We start from the raw sequence: 19,696 nt of genomic DNA on the forward strand, positions 1-19,696 counted from the left end.
CTGCCCTCAGACTCATGCATTCAAATCATGGTTCCCAAGCAAGTTATCCAATCCTAAAATGTGACTGAATGATAACGGGTCTAACCTAAGCAAAGATTGATCCACTGATTGATTAAAAAAAAACACATGAATACACTGTTGGAAGACAGTGAACTGTGGGAGGTAGGGTGTAATGGGAGGAACTAGGTTGCCAGGGCTTCATGGCTTTGAGAGCATATCTTGTTCCTGGCCCGAATGTTCCTCTTCTCTGCTTCTCAGTTGTCCAGATTGAAGCAACTCTCTCCCTACATTCTCTCTACTTGATATTCTGATGCATTTCTGTCCCCAAACAAATGGATCCAGCTGCCCATAGAGTGAAGACCCTGACACTGGGAACAAAAGTCAATCTTTCCTCCCATTGGCTTGTCCCTCTGGAGTGTCTTCACAGCAACAAGGAACTAACACACAGGGAAAGGGGGAATGTTCTTGGTTTCTGAAACAGGTTTGAGTGACTTTTTATTATGACATTTATTACATTTTTTTACAATAATTTGAGCTCCTGGGGCTAGGGAAATGATTATATTTGCTCTATTCATCATTCATGCTGACCGAGGAGGAATGAATGCTCTATATTGAACATAAATATACTGTTTGAGAACTTGAACAAGAAAAAGGCTATGTAGTTGAAGAAAACAGTTCTTCACTGTGTGAGTATGCGCATGGATGCGTGTGTTTGGTCAGAAAGGGCACTGGTCATCAGGAAAGATTATATCTGTATGAGCCAGGGTTTGACATGAAGGTTTCTACTTACTTGTGTTTAACCAGGATATGACAACTATTTCATGGTGATATTTGAATACTTCAGAGTCTAAGAAGCTTGTTCTGTTTTATTGAAATTCAAAGAAATTTTCCAGGAAGTGATCATGATTTTAATTTTGTTTACAAACAAATAGCAAAATGCACAAACCTCAGAAAACCTGTTGGCCTCACAATAGGCAGGATCAACATGTAATCAAAACACTTCATTTCTGCAAAGCTTTAGAAGGCTGGCCTTAGGGCTATTACACAGCCGTGTTTGCCTGATTTAAGTGAAAGCCTTCATTACTGATTCTACGCATTTCTCATCCTCCAAAGGCTTCCTCTGGCTGCCAGGCTGAAGAAACTTCTTCACTGTAGGGAGGTTGCTGACTCTGGTTCTCAGTGCCTGCAACAAACAAATCAGAGCCTCAGAGAGCAGCTGAAGAGAAAGCTATTATTACATGTGCAGTCCTGCATCCCTGCCAGTCCAAAGACCAACTGATCCCCTCCATCGGCAGCAGGTGGAGGTCGGAGGCAGATACTCAGGGTGGATGAAGTTGAGACGGGGAAACAAATAGAGCCCCCCCCCCCCAGGTATCTTAAAGACTCATTCTGCTCCCAGCATCCTCATCTTTGCACTTTAACCCTGTAGACTCATCCTTCTCTACAATTTAAGGACAAACAGTTTATTTCCCAGATGTTGTTGATACCTAGACAGACCCAAATAGATAAAACGAAGATCTGGGTCAATAGGTTCCGAACAGTGGTAGAAAATAGAACAGAAAACCTGGGACCAGTCACAACCAGCTGTCACACTGAGGAAGGGAAGTGGGAATTGCCGGGGGCTGGCAGGAGAGCCCACTGGTTACAGCACTTGTCTGATGGATGCAAGGGTTAATCACTAGCACCAAACAAAACAAAGTCAAATAGAGCCAGTAGGGGAGCTTGCAGGATGCTCAGTGGGCAAAGTGCCTGCTATGCAAGCATAAGGAAGTGAGTTTGAATGCCCAGAACCCACCTAACGGCAAGTACAATAGTATGTGTCTTTGCTCCAGGGCTGTGGTGCAGAGGGTGGAGAAGACAGCTCTGAAATTCATTGATCAGTCAGCCTAGCTGAATAGATGAGCTGCTGGCCCAGTGGCTGACTCCTGAAAGGATTGTCAGAGACCCTTCTGGCAGGAATCAGCAAGGGGTACCTGAAAGGGGGTGCGAGGTTACAGGAAATGGCAGATTAAGAGAAATAAAGATAGAAACATAGGCTAGACCAGGAGGATTGAAGATAAATACCAAACAGCACCAAGTTTATTTCTCACCAAGCAAATTACTAGTAACAGGCAAAGGGCAGAACAAAGGGCAGTCCCGTCAGCTACCCACCTCCCTGCACTGTCCTGGGGAGGAAGCTCAACCGGGTGCGTTATCTCATTCAGCTAAGTACATTCTAATCTCTAAGGAGGAGTGCCTCCAACTGGCATACCCAGCCCAAATCTTAATAGATAATGTGTTCTCTTAATAGATAATGTGTTCTTTTATCTGGGCAAAAATGCCCTTTTTATGGGATTAATCAGAACTTTCTCAGCCCTGAAGGATACAGGCAGAGCAAGCCAGCTTGAACTCAAATGACTTCTTTAAGACAGTAATGACTCCAGCTAGAAGCTGGGTCTCACATGGGCTCCCACAAAGGACATGATAGAGAGTGTTCCAAGAAGGCAGCCTATGTATACCCCTGTCTTCCCTATGCATAAGAACATTCATACACACCAAATGAACACATGCATACTACTCTTGCATAGATACACACATGCACACATGCGTGCACGCACACATACACACACACACACACAGGGAAAGTTTTTGGTTGTGGAAATATGTCAGTGAGGGGGTCCTCTGTAGAGAGAAATGCAAGGTTTGATAATATAGAAGTTTGAAAAGACCTCCCCAGATAGGTTCAGTGTGGAAGGTCTAGGCTACAGCAGTGAAAGAGAGAATCTTATTGAAATCAGGGTCAAAACCAAGCTGGAATAGATTATGGGGAGAGAGCGCAAAGCCTTAAGCTCTTTTCATCATACAAGAAAAGTGTACTTCCTGAGATAGCAGGTGTCTCAGACCTAGGGTCTAAAATCTCATTTTGTAGGTATAACCAGGGGCAAGAAGTAGCTATGAAGGCGGGAGGAAACTAGAAGTTGGGTCAAACTATCGTTTCCCATGAGGTAAGGTCTGGGCTGCCCCCAGAGTGTTTGAAACAGAGCACCTTCAGCAGAGGGAAGTTGGCCAAAGCACTGGGGTCCAGCTCTTCCACATGGTAGAGAAGTTTAACCAGGTAAACATCCGCCCTGCTCAGCTTGTTGCCAACGAGATAATCTTGTCCATGGCTCTTTAACACCTGTGGGATTCAAGATGTTAGTTAGATCTTGAAGACTAACAGCCATCAGAATGGGGCATCCATGGCTTCTTCTGAGCTTCTCAAATCAAATTCCCTGCGTTTTCATGTGTGTATGGAACCCCATACTTTTCTGTCAGTTCTGACTCACGAACAAATTCAAGAAGCCGAGCTTCATCCACTATTTTGCCATCTATCTGTCACTGCTTTTCAAACATGTTTGAAACTTTCAGTCCTAGCCTCTCTATTTCTTTCTGCCTCCCTATTAAAGGGGTGAAGCTCTGACATTTGAGGGTGTCCCCTAATTGTACTCTGCAGTTTCTTAGTGGGAAGTGGTGTCACCTGTGTGAATACACCCTTCACACCTGAGTCAACTGCTTTAGTGACTACATTCCTTCTTGTTCTGCTCTCCCAGTGTCCTTATATCTACAGCATCAAGAGTGAGCTTGATCCTTTTCTCCTCTGCAACACTAGCTCAGGTTCTTTATCCTAGGCATCCTCCTTCTGCAGTGTTGAAGCAACAAAGAGTTCACTGCGTGTGTGTCTCCAATTAATTTGAGAATGCTAGGGGAAAAAATACCATCGTGGAAAGAAGAGTGTGTGGCTGGAGGAGGGGAGAAATGAACTCATACAACAAAATCAGAACCACAGGATGCCGAATTCAGCACCATGTAGACGATATCCATGTATTCATGTTTTCTTTAATATAACTAACTAGCCTTCCTTCTTTCCTTTTCTTCCTTCCTTCCTTTTTTCCTATTTTGAAGACAGGGTTTGCAGTAGCCCAGGCTGGCCTCAAACTCACTGTGTACTTAACCTAGTCTTGAACTGATCCTCCATCTTCTACATCTTGAGCTTGGCTTACAGGCTTGCATCACCATGCCTATCTCTATGTTTGTATATGAATGAAAGTCTTTATAAAATTGAGTAATGTGCAATATTTCTTAAAATAATCCTTCAATGTTATAGTCATGAATAAATAAAGAATAAAAAGTCCACCATAGCACTACCAATTAAAAATAATGTTATCAAATACATATCATATAATGTATACATAAAGAAATCTGAATGACTTCTTGGTAAAAGAACCAAATGATACTATAATTTATGTGTCTTATTGATCTTCAAGGGGCTTGTTTTCACATATAGGAGACAAGCTGTAATGAACAGAGAGCATCTCTTCACAGGACAAATCCTAATCTGTCAGATCCCAAAGGCCAAGAGGGAGAGTCTGAGGAAATGGGCATCTATATTATTATCTGCGCCCTGGATCTGATACACATCAATGAATTCAGATCTGTTGAATGAAAGAAGGAAGAATAATCTATTGTTAAGTAAGTTTTTACAGAACAAATGAGGACAATATGAGCTATTTGCTGTAATACCTCAGCATTGCTAAAACCTGCAGAATAAAGGAGAAATGAAGGAGAAATGCTGTGGGCAGTGAGGTAGAGGTGAATGGTCTTCCGAAGCCAAATGCTTCTTCCTCTGTCTGCAAGGCTCCTGCCACACTGACACGCTTACACATTTCTCCTTGTTTGGTTTGGCCTGACATAGTGTGTTTCTGAAACATGGCCTCTTCATCTGTAACTGGAACTCCAAATAGGATGGCACACATACAAAAAACACATGTACACATGGATATGAAAATAGAACTTAATTCCCTTATTCTTATGCAACTTTCTCTTAAAAATCCGAGGGATGTGTTCCTAATTCCGGCAATCAGTGTTTCTTCACATCTCCTCACTGTCTCTTCCCTTCTGTGGCTCTGTCAAGATGGTGTAGCCTCTCTGCAGCCATCCTGAAGCAGTACAATACTCTCCTAATGGGAACCTGTTTCAGGTCTCCCTATACTTGGGGTAGAAGAATACTTTCTGATGTGTTACTCTCATTTTGATGCCCCTGAGTCAAAAGATTGCAGAGTTCTGTTCAATCAGGTCCAGCCTCTAGCGTGGCTCAGATGCTTATATAGTCCAAGTTCTAAACGTGACTGTGAAATCTGTTAGAAAAATGCTATGGTGAGTCACAGCAAAATAGAATTTTGTGGGAACATGAAGCCTGCCATTTGCTCTAACTATGTCAATAGCTCTTTATACTCCACCTTTACACAATGCCTGGAGTGCTTGGGTGCTGAATAAACAACAATGAAGTGCATTGTGGGAGTGAAGACCAACAACCCAAGGACACGCAGACTCTTTTCCTCTTGCCTCCTTTGGGACTGCCGATCTGTTTCTCCCCAAAATCAAGATGGTAAGAACTCTAGCCCACAGAATGATGCTGATAGTAAATAGGACAGTTGAGGGGGGAATAGATCCTCCAGGTTAAGGGTTCGTGAATGGCAATAGTTCCTAACAAGGAAGGCATCGGAGAGCTCGCACCCCCACCTGCCGTTGAACATGCAGACAGAAAGCAGGCATTTTTTTGCTGCAGCTATGTTAGCTGAAGATGTCCCCTGAGGATGAATAGACCCTCTGAATGCTCTAAAAGTCAAGCAACTGGCACTCACCTTCTCATAGGCAGGGAAGTAACGGTTCCTTGCCTTGTCCTTGATCTTGGCAAGGTTTCCCTCTTTCTCCTCTTTGGGGAGGTAAGGTTGATGGAGAACCAGTTCATCCAGATCCATCAGACCTTCAGTATACATATCAATGCTGAAAAACAGACATGTGTTCTGCCACATCCCTCTTGCCTCAGATCTTATATTTGAAAAACAAAAAAGGCAGTGGTAAAATAGCTCTCCTCTGATGGGGATATGGAGCCCATAATAATAGATTTTTATTGCTGATTATCAATTGTTTTAGAACTTTTTTGGAGACAGGATGCCTTTATGCAGCTTGACTGGCCTGTAGACCATGTAGACAGACTGGCCTCAATTACACAGAATTCTCCTGCCTTTGTTACTGAGTGCTGAGATAAAGGCAAACACCACCACCTCCAGTAACATTCCATTCTGAATGACCCAAAGGACTAGTAAGCAATGTTCTTCTTGTCATCGATTCTTCTGTTAATATTTGACTCATTTTCTACGTTTTGAACATTGCACTTCTTGAACAAAAGTAAAACATCTATGATCACTCCAAAGGATGTGTTTTTATTGCTCTTGTGTTTATCTGGTAATGAAACTTCTGGATTATTGGTAACTTGATGCTTCACTTTTTTAGAAAAACCCACCGTTCCACAGAAGATTTGGTGTAAATGGTGTGAATCTAATACAGGAGAGAGGAGAACTCTCCATCAGTCTTGACATCTATGAACAGCCTTCCCAGAAAAAGCTTCATGTAACCCTGGTGTCTCTGTACCTGACTCTATGAGCCACAATCAGCCTGACTGTATATAGATTCACATGGTAACCTAGGGCCATGATTGTAATTATCATGACTGGAATATCAGCCCTTTGGAACCTTCTCTTTACTGCTAGTGAAAGATGTAGCATGACAGAAATTGGGTTTCAACTCGAAAACCAGAAAAGTAAAGTAAAAGTAAAGCAGTCAAATCACTAGGAAGTCTTACCTCTACCAAGGCTAGGCAACTGAAAACTAAGCAGCCTAAGCCTCTCTCTACTCACAGTTTTTTATTACCTCTCATACTAGGATTAAAGGTGTAGTCCACCACTATCTAGATTTGTTTCTGCATTGATCCTGTGTAGTCCAGGGTGGCCTTAAACTCACAGAGATTCAACTGCCTCTGTCTCCCAAATCCTGTGACTAAAGGTGTGCGTCACCATTACCTGACCTCTGGTAGCTTTAGCTTTGCCTCTGGTCTTCAGGCAAGATTTATTTATTAACACACAAATACTACTCCACTACACATAGAGTTTTTCTTTGTCTAAGCTATTGGCTAGAATGTTGCTTCTGAAGACTAAACAAAGGGACTCCAACATCTCCTATTCCATATGACACACACAACCCCTCATATTCTTCCCTTATCTCCCCTCCTATTCTTCCCTCAATTCCATAGCGTTCTTATTTACTGAAGTCAGTGTATGCATGCCCAAACACCCAAGCATTGTGTCATGAGTCCTTTGCCATGGTTCTGTTCATTCAAGACAGAACATAAATATTTCCCAGAGTAAATTCATCATACATAGCTCTCTCCTTCATGTCCTTCCCATAGAGGTTGTATTTGGTGGCGATGTAGTTGAGAATGGCTCTGCACTGAACCAGCTTCATCCCATCGATCTCTACCATGGGCACTTGTTGGAACATCAAACTCCCATCTATCAGATGAATCAAAGAGAAAAAAGCATAAGATGTTTATGGGCATATTATATACATACACACACACACACACACACACATACCACAGACACACATATGTATGTTAATCCATGGTCAGACACACTCCAAACTTCAAAACAAAAAGTATCTGATGAAAGAACAGAAAATTTTAAAACAACAAATTACTTGATAACTAACCTTTCAATGAATAGAATTTATGTATTTTTTTGTTTTCTGTGTCTTTAGTGTCTAAGTTCTAAAATCGTATTGATGTTTTTATTTCATATTGACATTACTTCCTTATTTGTTGCACAGGATGTGATGGTGTGTTTAACTCATGTTCAAGTGTATTTTGGGATGAAGTTGAAAGAGGTATAACTGTATCATTAGTTGGTACCCCGAAAATAATAATATGGCCTCAGAGTCTCTGACTGTTCATGACATCAAGAAAAGGTCATAAAGCTGCTTCTGTGTAGGTTTCCTGTGTGTTTTCACTGACACCAAGGGTCAGTATGTACTGGGTAGGCCTGAAACCATCACACATCTGTGTTGATGTTCCTCCTAATCTCTCTCCTCCTCCCTCATAGTATTTCACATGATCAGCACAACCTTTCTGTTAACCCTATAATGCAGTATTGCTAGGGAATTAGTGTGTAAAACCCATTAGAACTCAGGATAAGTGGCTGACATATTTGCTTCTGGCATCTAGTGAATTTATTGTGGATGGAAGGCTGTGTGGGAACCCAAGCTAACTGCAACAAGCATGGGAAAACAGAGACAGGTCATTTATAGGGCTTTGGGGATGGTTTTAGCAAACACAGAGAGAATTTCAGCCCTGAGATATTTACCACATCTGTGATGTGGGATGGCCTTCTGTATGGTGTAAATATGTGTTGTTTTTATTGGTTGATGAATAAAACTGCTTTGGCCTATGTCAGGGCAGAATATAGCTAGGCAGGAAAGCCAGACTGAATACAGGGAGAAAGAAAGTGGGATCAAGAGAGTCGCCATATAGCCACCCAAGAAACAATATGCCAGAGCACCACTGGTAAGCCACAGGCCTCATGGCAATATACATATTAATAGAAGAGGGTCAGTTTAGTTATAAGAGCTATTTATAGTAAGCCTGAGTTAATAGGTCAAACAGTTTGTAATTAATATTAAGTCTCAGGATCATTATTTTAAAAGGAGCAGCAGGACTTGGTGAGACACGGAAAAGCCTCCAGATACAAAAGCTCACAGAGATCCATGACATACAATTTGCCACCTTTTCATCAATTATTATCTGCTGATTTTCTACACTTAGATAGGTAATATCTAGTGATTAAAGCTTCCACCAGAAATCCTCTTGGGGACATTCAGATCTTTGTTCTTACCATTTCTTAACCTTTCCAGATCATCCCGAGTTCTCAGAAACTTTTCTTCAAACTATAATACAGAAAGAATGAGCACATCTTAATTAATTAATTTTATTACATTCCAGACTTTTTGCTTTAATGGCTCCGATTCATAGATGATGTAAGAGAAGGGAAATATTTTTTTAATTTGTCAAGGACACAGGTGCACTAATCAGGGCTTGTGGGAATTAATGGCAGATCTTTTAAGAAAGGAGTTGTGGTCACAACACATCGCTTCTCCTTCTTGTAGTCGACACCGTCTCTCCCAGAACTCTGCCTATGTCACTGATTAAAGCATAGGGTATAGGAATGCAAGAGGAAGGAAAATACTGTGCAGTCCAGTCAAACGTCCACAGAAAGAGTCATCATGGCGTGAGACTCTTGCTGACATGTTTGCTTACATGGTTCATGCTCAGAGTGAGATGATGTAACAACACAGGAAAGACTTCCTTTAATCATTTGTAAATTAGAGGAAGTGTATTCTTCTTTAGAAGACTAGTGGGAATCCCAGAGAACCTAGACAACAAAGAGGACACTAAGAGAGACATACATGGATCTAATCTACATGGGAATTAGAGAAAGACAGGATCTCCTGAACAAATTGGAAGTGTGGGGATCATGGGACATGGGAGAGGGAGGAAGGGAGGGGGTGGAAAAAAATATATGGCTCAATAAAAACAATAAAAAAGTAAAATAGTGGGATGTTTTCAAAACACTCAGTCCCTCCCTTGCCCCACAGAAAGCAAGTATCGTTCGTTACATAATATAGTAGTGTTGTTTTCAGTTACTTTTCGACTTTTCTGGAGCTTCTGGTTGGAAGATGTCAGAACATCAGGATCCATGGATCAGTTTCTTGTGGATCTATATGATCACATGGTATCACACTCAGGGCCCCATGAGAGTGGGCAAGGTGGGATGGGGCTGGAGTGTGATGGTGATGGTGAGGTTGCTGCTGATGGGTGGGCTGTAGTGACCATCATGTGTGCACAGTAGATCACTGCCAGAGGATCCAGGTGACTTGTTCTCAGCAGGCTCTTCAGTCACGCTGAGAGGCAGGAGGGCAAGCTGCCATCACTGCCACTTGCTCTTCCTGCACTGAGCTCACTCTGCCCAGAGGCTTGGAACTCTTGAAACACAAGGCTGCCATCTGGTTGCTTGGGAGAACGATTTGAAAGACCTGGCTAAATCCAGACCCCTCTAGAAGAAAAAAAAATAGAGCCAAAAAAAAAATCTAAGCAAGGGGAGAAGAATCAAAAATCTAGATTAACCGGTTCAGTGACTCCGGTTCAGGAACTAGCTGAAGATAAAGTTAGATTATAATCTTGAGTAACAGGGAGTTACCCCCTTGTGATTATCACTGGTATTTTCGGAATTTTCCAATGATGCTCTCCCTAACCCCTTTGGACTGTTTCTTCCCTTAAATACTCCTTTCCCCAGCTACATGGGGTCGAAATGAGTTTCAGCCCTAGTGCACTGGTTCCTGTCCTGTCAATAAACCTCGTGTGATTGCAGCAAGGACAGTCTCTTGTGAGTTCCTGAGGGGTCGTGTTATCCTGAGACTTGAGTGAGAGTCTCTCCACTCCAGAGGTCTTTCAGATTGACCATTTGTATAAAGAAAACAGTCTGTGGCGGCACTACAGTTTTCTTCTTGTTTCTTCATTGCTTTGAAACAGGATTTGGCCATACAGACAATATATTCACAACGTGGTTTGCAAGGGTGCTAATCTGAGCCTCTGGTAAACACTTTACTAGAAGCTGAGGAGGCAGCAGAAACCCAACTGAAAGATGAGGCTCATATTGTAGCCCTGCCTTTCTGACCACTACATCCCAGGGACGAGACCTCCATCAACTGAATCACAGAGATCCCCGCTGGATTTCTGCTCAAAGAGTTGGAAACACAGTCTTTTAACCCTACATATAGCTTGATTCCATGTCATCTATATGCCATGAATGAAAATTCAGCAAACAAAGCTGTATCCGGCTGAGAACAAAAAGTCCTGTAAGGAGTCTATGTCTGTGGAGACTGATAGGCAGACTGGAATTTCAGCATTGGGAAGAGATTGGAATTGTGTTAAGTCCAGAGTCTAATTACTTTATCTAGGACTAGTTTTAGCCTTGTGGAACAGACATCCTTTGCCCCACTTTGTATTTGAACTAGCATCTTGTGATAATATATAAAACCTTTTAGAAGCTATTAACTTGGACTTAATATTTTGTGGTAATAGATAAAAATGTCTTAGAAGGTATTGACTTATCAGGACACTAGCTTCTACTAATCTGAGAGCAAAGAATATCATTAGAGTTTGTTAGGCCTGTAGAATAGCTCCCTTCATCTCCTTGTCCTTAACTCTCTAGTGCACCCACCAATGCTTTTGAAACTTGCCTTGATTTATGACTTTCTTTGTTCTATAATACTATAAAACCCAGTGAAACTGATTTTTTTGTGGTGGTCATCTTTGGTCATTTTCATTTTTGTGGTGGTTTGAATAGGTATGGCCCCAATGGACTTATGTATTTGAGTGCTTGACCCATAGGGAGTGACACTAGTAGGAGGTATGACCTAATTGGAGTAGCTGTGACCTTGTTGGAGTAAGTGTGTCACTGTCGAGGTGGGCTTTGAGGTCTCATATACTCAAGGTATATCCAGTGTGGTAGACAGTTCACTTCCTATTGTCTGCAGGTCAAGATGAAAAACTTTCAGCTCCTTCTTCAGCACCATGTCTGCCTGTATGCCTATGTGTTCCATCATGATGATAACAAATTAAATTATGAAACTATAAGTCAGCCCTTATTATTAGAGTGGCTGCGGTCATGGTGTCATTTCACAGTACTAGAAACCCTAAGACAATCTTAGAACATGGAGTTTAGGGTAGCCTAAATCTGTGTTCCCTGGCAATGGTCACTGGAATGGCTCCAGAATAAACTGTCTCTGATTCCTTTTAAGATGAGAGCTGTGCTATTATGCTGCCAGTGTGCATCCCAAAGGTCAGCACTACGTCTCTCCTTTCACGGCCTGTATCTGCAGGACCCAGCAGACAACCTGACTTCTCTGGATAATATGAATGAACCTATTTCATGGTTAATAGAAGGTTTGTACTTTGTCTCCTGCCCATTCTTCTTCCAGAGTGTGTATTTGCATTGTAATTACATTCATTTCCTAAGAGTGTATGCTTCAGTCCTTTAATTATTGCCATGTTGGATACGTATACAAATAACAGACAATTATTGTGTTCCTCATTGGACCCCTCACTTACATTCAACAATCGTCTCTCAAGTTACAGAGTTTCATATACACCTCTTCTTTTGTAATCTCTTGAAGGAAATGTCAGATTTCGTGTACTCTCACATCCTCTATAACACTGTTTGGGTCTACAGTAAACTGTGCAAAGGTAGTTCCATAGATTACAGCAGCATTTCAGAATCATCACTGCATGGTGAATGCCACAGATTACAAAAGTAGAAGTGTAGTGGGACATTTAGGAACATTCACAGGAACATTCATTTAAAGTTGAAAACGTGGACCCTAACATGGAAAAGCCTCTCATTTGCAGAGGAAGATCATGCTCCAATAGCTGCTTTCAAAAATGTCAAGAGAGCTCCTGCAGAGTGACATCACTCCTCAACAGCTGCTCTAATTAGAAGAGGATATTGTCCTCACAGAGGACAACAATTCATGCCTGTCACTGCCCCCACGACTTTCCAGTAGGATAAGATATAAAGGAGAAAGATGGTGACACCAAAGACCCAGGCCTCCATCTGACTGAGGCTGATGTATGTGTGCAAGCACTAATAAATTACTTAGACTTCTTTAGTGTTTTTGAAGACTTATTTTTATTCCCTCTCTGATTTACGGTGTGTGTGTGTGTGTGTGTGTGTGTGTGTGTGTGTGTGTGTGTGTGTGTGTGTACATGGAGGCTGCTAGAACTCAGGGATTTGGACTTGGAATTACAGGTGTTCACTGCCTGAAGTGAATGCTGGGATTGAACTCAGGTACAATGGAAAAGTCGCAAGTGTCCTTTTTTAAAAAATTGTTTTGATTGAACTATATATTTTTCTCTTCTCCCCTCCTTTTTTCTCTCCTCTCCTTCTACCCTTCTCCATGCTGCCAATTTACTCAGGAGATCTTGTCTTTTTCTACTTCCCACATAGATTAGATCTATGTATGTCTCTCTTAGGATCATCTTTGTTGTCTAGGTTCTCTGGGATTGTGAATTGTAGGCTGGTTTTTCTTTGCTTTATGTCTAAAAGTCACTTATGAGTGAGTACATATTATATTTGCCTTTCTGGGTCTAGGTTACCTCACTCAATGTGATGTTTTCAAGATCCATCCATTAGCCTGCAAATTTCAAGATGTCATTTTTTTCCACTGTGTAGTACTCTGTTGTGTAAATGAACCACATTTTCCTTATCTATTCTTCAGTTGAGGGGCATTTAGGTTGTTTTCAGGTTCTGGCTATGACAAACAATGCTGTTATGAACATAGTTGAGCACATGTCCTTGTGGCACAATTGAGCATCCTTTGGATATATACCCAATCGTGGTATTGCTGGGTCTTGAGGAAGGTTGTTTCCTAATTTCTGAGAAATCACATACTGATATCCAAAGTGACTGTACCAGCTTGCACTCCCACCAGCAATGCAGGAGTGTTCCCTTTACTCCACATCTTCTCCAGCATAAGTTGTCATCAGTGTTTTTGATCTTGGCCAGTCTCACAGGTATAAGAAGGAATTTCAGAGTTGTTTTGATTTGCATTTCTCTGGTGGCATTTCCTTAAGTGTCTTTCAGCCATTTTAAATTCATCTATTGAGAGTTCTCGGTTTAAGTCTGTACCCCATTTTTATTGGATTATATGTTCTTTTGATGACCAATTTCTTGAGTTCTTTGTATATTTTGGAGAGCAGCCCTCTGTCTGATGTGGGGTTGGTGAAGATCTTTTTCCATTATGTACGCTAGTAAGTGCTCTTAACTGCTGAGAAGTTAATTGCTAATGAAAACAATTAATAATCTATTAGGATAAGTATGTGGGACACTTAATAGCCGGCAGGCTTTAATTTAGGTCATCCAGGAAGACACTTTGATGGCTCATATGAGGAAAATGATTGGCAAAAATCAATTGCAGGTTCAACTTAAAATGACTCAGGTCAGAACATACCTCTACTCCAGCTGCAGCCAAGAGCCACCGGACAGACTCCATTCTGCCCCGGCAATCGGAGTAGTGAAGGACTGGCTTCCCTGCCATGGCAGCAATCAGTTGGTTTTCCTAAACAGGAATGAAACACACCTTATTCTTAAGTCTTTCCTATCAGAATGTTTGGACAGCAGCTACACTGAAGAGATATCTGCCTTCCTCATGGCAGGGTTGGAGACATTCCAGGAATATGTTCCTTGATCAAAATCGTTACCCACCCAGAACCACCCTCTGATTGTGCCAAACCAGTTTAGTGTCTCCATTGGTTAAAATGTGACTTTCTAAAAACTGGTTTATTTGTCAGATTGGAGGACAATAATGTGTGGGACCCAAGAGGCAAACAGAGTACCAGCAAACTGCAGTTCATTGTTGCCTTCTAACGGTCCCACCCATTACACCCCACTCTTGTTTTTTGTCTTCCCCTCCTCCTCCTCCTCCACATCTTGGTGAAGGTCTAACCCAGGCTTTTCATACACTAAACAAACTCTATTCCTGAGCTACTTGTCCATCTCAGATCCTTTCTAACATACCGTCTTTAATAATCACATGACCACATGAACTGGCTATTTCTCATTATTCAGTTAAGGAAACTGAATATCAGATAACTTCAATGCATTGTTCACAATCACAGCAAACCAATGGTACACATGAAAACTCACAGAGAGGAATAACACCAAGAAGGGTCTGTATCCTCATGCAAGAAGGCTCATAACCGAGCACATCAAAACCCTAAATCATGGCTAGCAACAATGACCAGGGCAGCAGGCACTGTTCAGCAATTTAGCTGTTAGACTGCATTGGATCAAAAGCAGAGATTAGGCATCAAAAATGTGTTTTACCACATGGAGAGTGTGTGCCAAGAATAACTCAGTTGTCCTCTAAAACTGCCGTATTCTGCCAAGAGACATAAATTCCTTGTTTCTTTGGAATGTGGTTTTCTTTTTGTGTCTGCATTTCTAGGTGAAAGCAAGAAAAAGAGGTCTTGCTGAGTTCATTTTACAGAATACACAATCAAGTTCAGGGGTGTCCATGTCTGTCACACTGGGTACCCTCATCAGTTCATCTTCATTTTATCCTAATAAAAAATCACCTAATGGGACTTTTGAGACTTAGTTGCAGTGTAAGACTGTAGAGACAGGTTTATAAGGGAGCCTGCCCAAAATGAAGTGCTTTTTCTAGGATACACTCTTCTATTCAAAACCAAAGATTTTATTAATTATGATATTGGTTTTCAAAATACGGTGGAAATCATTAGTTGTGTTATGAAATCCACTTTTTAAAGAAATAGAAGAGGATAGGAAGTGTCAGCATGCAGAAAGGGTTAAGAAAGTGGGTGTGTTTTAGTTAGCTGTGTGTGCACTGTGTGTGTGGATGCATGCATGTGTCCATGCTCATTTGGTCATTATGCGTGGATAAGGGATCGTGCGGAGTCCAGCAAGGGAATTTGATGCTCCCATTTCAGATGGCTTGAAGGTGGAACACAGCAAATATCACAGAAAATGAGCAGTGGATCATGGGATAGATGGAGCCAATGAAGTCAGGAGAGTAAACTAAACATCCAGGAGTCACTGAGACCAGAGGCTCCAGTGCTGGACTTGGGGGAATCTCCCTTTCCCTGTACACACTCAAAGACTGTCAGAAAACCTTACATTTTTTCTTGGAAAGTTTTGGTGTTGTGCAGTTTGAAACAATATCCTGTTCTTACCAGCAGGTGTATGTTTTAAAGTATGTGCACTTGTATTTAAATAGCAAACTACTATAAATATCATCGCTTATATAGAGAAATCCTAAGCGCCAACCTTGATGTTATGAAAACACTGACAATGCAATCATTCCATTGTTCTTACAGTGTAGAATGTGAATATTTCATGTTCTTTTTAGGGGATAATTAACAGGATGAAAGGGAGAGTAGAGTTCACTTGGCTTCAGGTATTTGATGGTTGGGGACACAGAGCCAAGTGATTTATATCTGCTCACTAATTCTATTACCATTAATAGAGGATCACGTTCCATAGTATTTCATCATAATGCTATCCACGCCAACATTGTCCATTTCTAAACAACAGCCTTCCAAAGGTCAATTCACGGCCAGAACGAAGCTTACCACTCAGCCTCACAAAGTCAACAGAATGAGAATGAGACAGACTGAATGTTTCAATGGGGTCTCAACATGATGCTCAGTCACAGTCAGTTCTGAGGACTAACAGCCCAGTCTGCAACCACCGTGGGAATGGTCCCTGGTGCTCCACTTACAGAGAATTTCCTCAGGTTCAGAGAGAAACAATACTCTCCCACTCTCACAGCATTTGATCAGCGACTTTCTCTTGCTACAGGTCAAGCCTTCTCCGGTCCACCCCAGAGCCCTCCCTGAGCCCCATGCTGCTCTCCTGAGGGCCTACTGCCTATTTTCCCAGAGTCCTTCAGCCGAGTCAAGGTTGAAGAAGAAAAAATGGAGTCTCTAGTTCATGAATGCCTTTTTGTGAACAGCTTTTTGGGAACTGCAGGAAAAGAAAGTTTGGTAAAGATTTTCAGTACTTTCCTTTGAAGGCTTAAGAAACTCAGTATGATGAGAAGTAACACAACTCTATTTCATTAAGACAACTGGCTTCTGTGTGTGGCGGTGCATGACTATAACCCCAGTACTTGGGATGTTGAGGCAGAAGGATAAAGTGTGTGAGTGTGTGAGGCCAAGTTGATATATATATCAGATCTTATCTCAAAATAAAAACAACAAAGTACAATTTAACTGAATGTGAAGAAAAAAAAACTTTGGAAAGAAAACAAGGTTCTTTTTTAAGAGAACAAATCTATAATGAGTCCAGTAGTAAATTCACATCTGTGGTGAATCCCAACATCTTGTTAAGAGTGTCCAATGCTTAAGAGGTAGAAGGGAGTCTTACAGATAAGCCCATCCATTTAGAGACATGTTGACTCTGTAGATTACTAAACCAGAGTCTCAGTTTCTCTTCTGACTATAGAGACAGTTACAGCTGCCTACCTTCAGGGACCAATGACAAATACAATAAATGAATATACATAATACTCATAATAAAAGCATTGTACAAGCATGCTGCCATTGCCCTAAGTCCAGGGAGACAAGCATGTGTTTGACACACCAGCAACCCCATGTAGAGCAATTGCAATGCATCAGGAAATGAACACTGTCTGATTTGGTCCTTTCCCTGTAAGGTTTTGCAGGTATTCATATGCTTTGTGCAAACCAGCAGAGCAGATGCGGTCAAAAGTAACTTCATGTTCCTGTTTCTAGGAACCTCCACCTACAGATCCTGATTCAGATGGCTAAGCAAGTGACACATAGGAGAGGGCAAGTCAGCTAAGAGAATGGGGGACACTATCCCTTTGACTGGGGTTGGGTTGCTATGTGCTAGAAAGAGATGATTTTGAAGATCTGAGATGCCCCTTCCTTCCTTCAAATCAGGACCACATTTCACACAAGAATTACTATGCAGCATCTTGCCAGTCTGATCTTCTATAACATCTATTCAATATCGTTTCCCAGGGAATCATTTCCTGTGAATTGTTAGACCTGGTTACTTTGACATCTTCCAGAAAATCTCACAATCTCTCTTCTATAATAGTCCATTTCCTCCCAGTGGTAAATTTGTCACATAGTATTGTTGACTTTCACATTCTAACGATCTGTGCATTCTAGCTAACTGCCAAATGCTCCACTTCTTGTCCCTTCTATTCATGCTTCTCAAGTGCTAGTCCTTGAGAAGTTAGATTCTTCACTGATCTTCAGCCAGAGCTCAGCATGTGCCCCTGCTGCTGAGACTGGGAAGACATTGGGCTGTCACAGGCTGAAGATAGAGAATATACGTGTGAAATACTCTTGGGTGGTAGAGGTCAGAATCCCTCAGCATCACAGTCCCCAAGTGCAGACTGGTTTCCTCTACGGAGAAAGAAACTCTAGCATCAGTGCCATGCTTCAATGCCAGTTTGTGAGGGCTGTTATCCCTCTGTTTCCTCCTCATGAAGTCAAATTGTCTCTTACAAATAAATTCTCACAATCCAATTTTCTAAATCCTTCATTTTTGCATCTCTGTAACAATGCATTCAGCAGAAATGAAACAAACAATTCTTAGGCAGTCCTGAAGCACAACAAGCCTGCATAATGCAAGTACAAAACACAAGTTTTCTTGTGCTGAAGTATTTTCTAGGTGCCAAAGGTCTCTGTGTGTGTGTGTGTGTGTGTGTGTGTGTGTGTGTGTGTGTGTGTGTGTAGCTCTCTCTGTGTGTGTCTCTGTGTGGGTGTTTGTGTGGGTGTCTGTGTAGACCTATTTATGTGCATGTGTGTCTGTGTATGTATGCATGTGTGTCTGTGTGCCTGCATGTGTGTGTGTTTGGTGTGTACCTGTGTATATGTTTATGTGTGTCTTTGTGTGTATGTCTGTTTGTGTGAGTATGTGTGTGTGTCTGTGTGTGCCTGTGCGTCTGTTTGTGTGTGTGTATGCATGTGTGTGTATTAGCAAAAGTGATTTGATTCAGTACTTACCTTGTGAAAAAACTGTTCACTCTAAGGAACTCCACAGCAAAAAATAAAAAAGAGTTCCTGTTGTTTTATAAGCTAGTTCTTAATTTGAATAAGCCCTTCCCAGTTAAAGGGAGACAATCCAATAAGAGAAAAGCTGCACCCACGTTGCCCAATGGCCAGAAGTTTCTATGAGAGATTAGAAGAAAAGTGCAAAATCATGCTTAGGTTGCTAAAATTTTGGTTAATGTGTTACTTCTTCAATGCTGCTAGTGGAGACCTTGAAGAATGGAATTCAGACAGATTTAACTCTCTGTGTGTCAGTGAGGATGTACTTCACAAGAAACTCCCTGTGAGGTTTTCGTGCATGGCAGGCAAGGGCTAAAGCAAGTGGGAAATCTCTAAGTAAGCTGGGAGATGTGGTAAAGAAGCTGATGGCACTGGGGAGTGTTTCTGTTGACTGGGCCACCAGGTGAGGAACAGGACAAACAGCTGCATTTCAGACACAGAAATGTGATTGTCTTTGGCAGGTTCTCAGGTGAAAGATTGCTGGAATAACGAATGTATGGGGGGGTGTAATATAATGAAAAAGAACTAAAGAGGCAATATTTATTTTAAAACTCTTAGTGATCCCACCCCAGTGGTAGTCTTTATGGCTTCTTGTATTTCTCACAGTCTATGGAAAGGTCTCATGAACTGTAGGCAGGCATCACTAAAGGTCAGGACAATTGTTGAGAAATATGCCCTTTCTTTATCATATTCATCACAGAGTATACTTCTGAAACCTAGATGAGATTTCGCTGAATTGTACTCTGCATGACTGGTCCAATTTATACTTGTAATCACAATGTGTAATAGTGCTGGATTTCCATCATTTTGGCCAATGAGGAACCATTAATGCTTTCCATAAACTTAAATATTTAAAGAGGGAAAACATTGTTCTCTCCCCTCACAATTATGGGGGATGGACTCCTGTGTTCCTACCTTGCCTTGTTTGCAGCCTGGGAGGATTGGGTGATGGGCCATGAAAGCAGAACTCCGCAGCATTGTAGTCAGTAGGAATTTATTTCATGGTTTGACTTCATAGATCTGACTTGGCTCACAGTTTCAGATATTCCAGACTGTAGTCTGGGCTCTGGTATGACAGACTGTGGTGGCTTTGGGAGAATGTTTGCCTCATGGGCATGAGTTTTGTAGTCAAATCCTCACTTCCTCCCTGGTTGCAACTGATGCTCACACTTGGCTCCTAAG

The 19,696-nt window shown here is 41.6% G+C and overlaps 1 protein-coding gene across 1 annotated transcript; it reads right to left on the bottom strand.

Annotated features, from left to right (window-relative positions):
- Positions 1-846: 846 nt before the first annotated feature.
- On the bottom strand, positions 847-18,528 carry LOC142853716 (glutathione S-transferase alpha-3). The gene is made up of 7 exons (XM_075978897.1): positions 18,470-18,528; positions 13,918-14,025; positions 8,745-8,796; positions 7,235-7,367; positions 5,661-5,802; positions 3,026-3,157; positions 847-1,183 (listed from the first exon to the last, which is right to left on the bottom strand). Exons 2-7 carry the CDS (start codon positions 14,002-14,004, stop codon positions 1,064-1,066), a joined length of 666 nt encoding a protein of 221 aa, XP_075835012.1. The 5' UTR covers positions 14,005-14,025; positions 18,470-18,528; the 3' UTR covers positions 847-1,063.
- Between the last annotated feature and the right edge of the window lie 1,168 nt (positions 18,529-19,696).

The sequence above is a fragment of the Microtus pennsylvanicus genome, chromosome 7 (genome assembly GCF_037038515.1).
Source record: "Microtus pennsylvanicus isolate mMicPen1 chromosome 7, mMicPen1.hap1, whole genome shotgun sequence".
NCBI lineage: Eukaryota > Metazoa > Chordata > Mammalia > Rodentia > Cricetidae > Microtus > Microtus pennsylvanicus.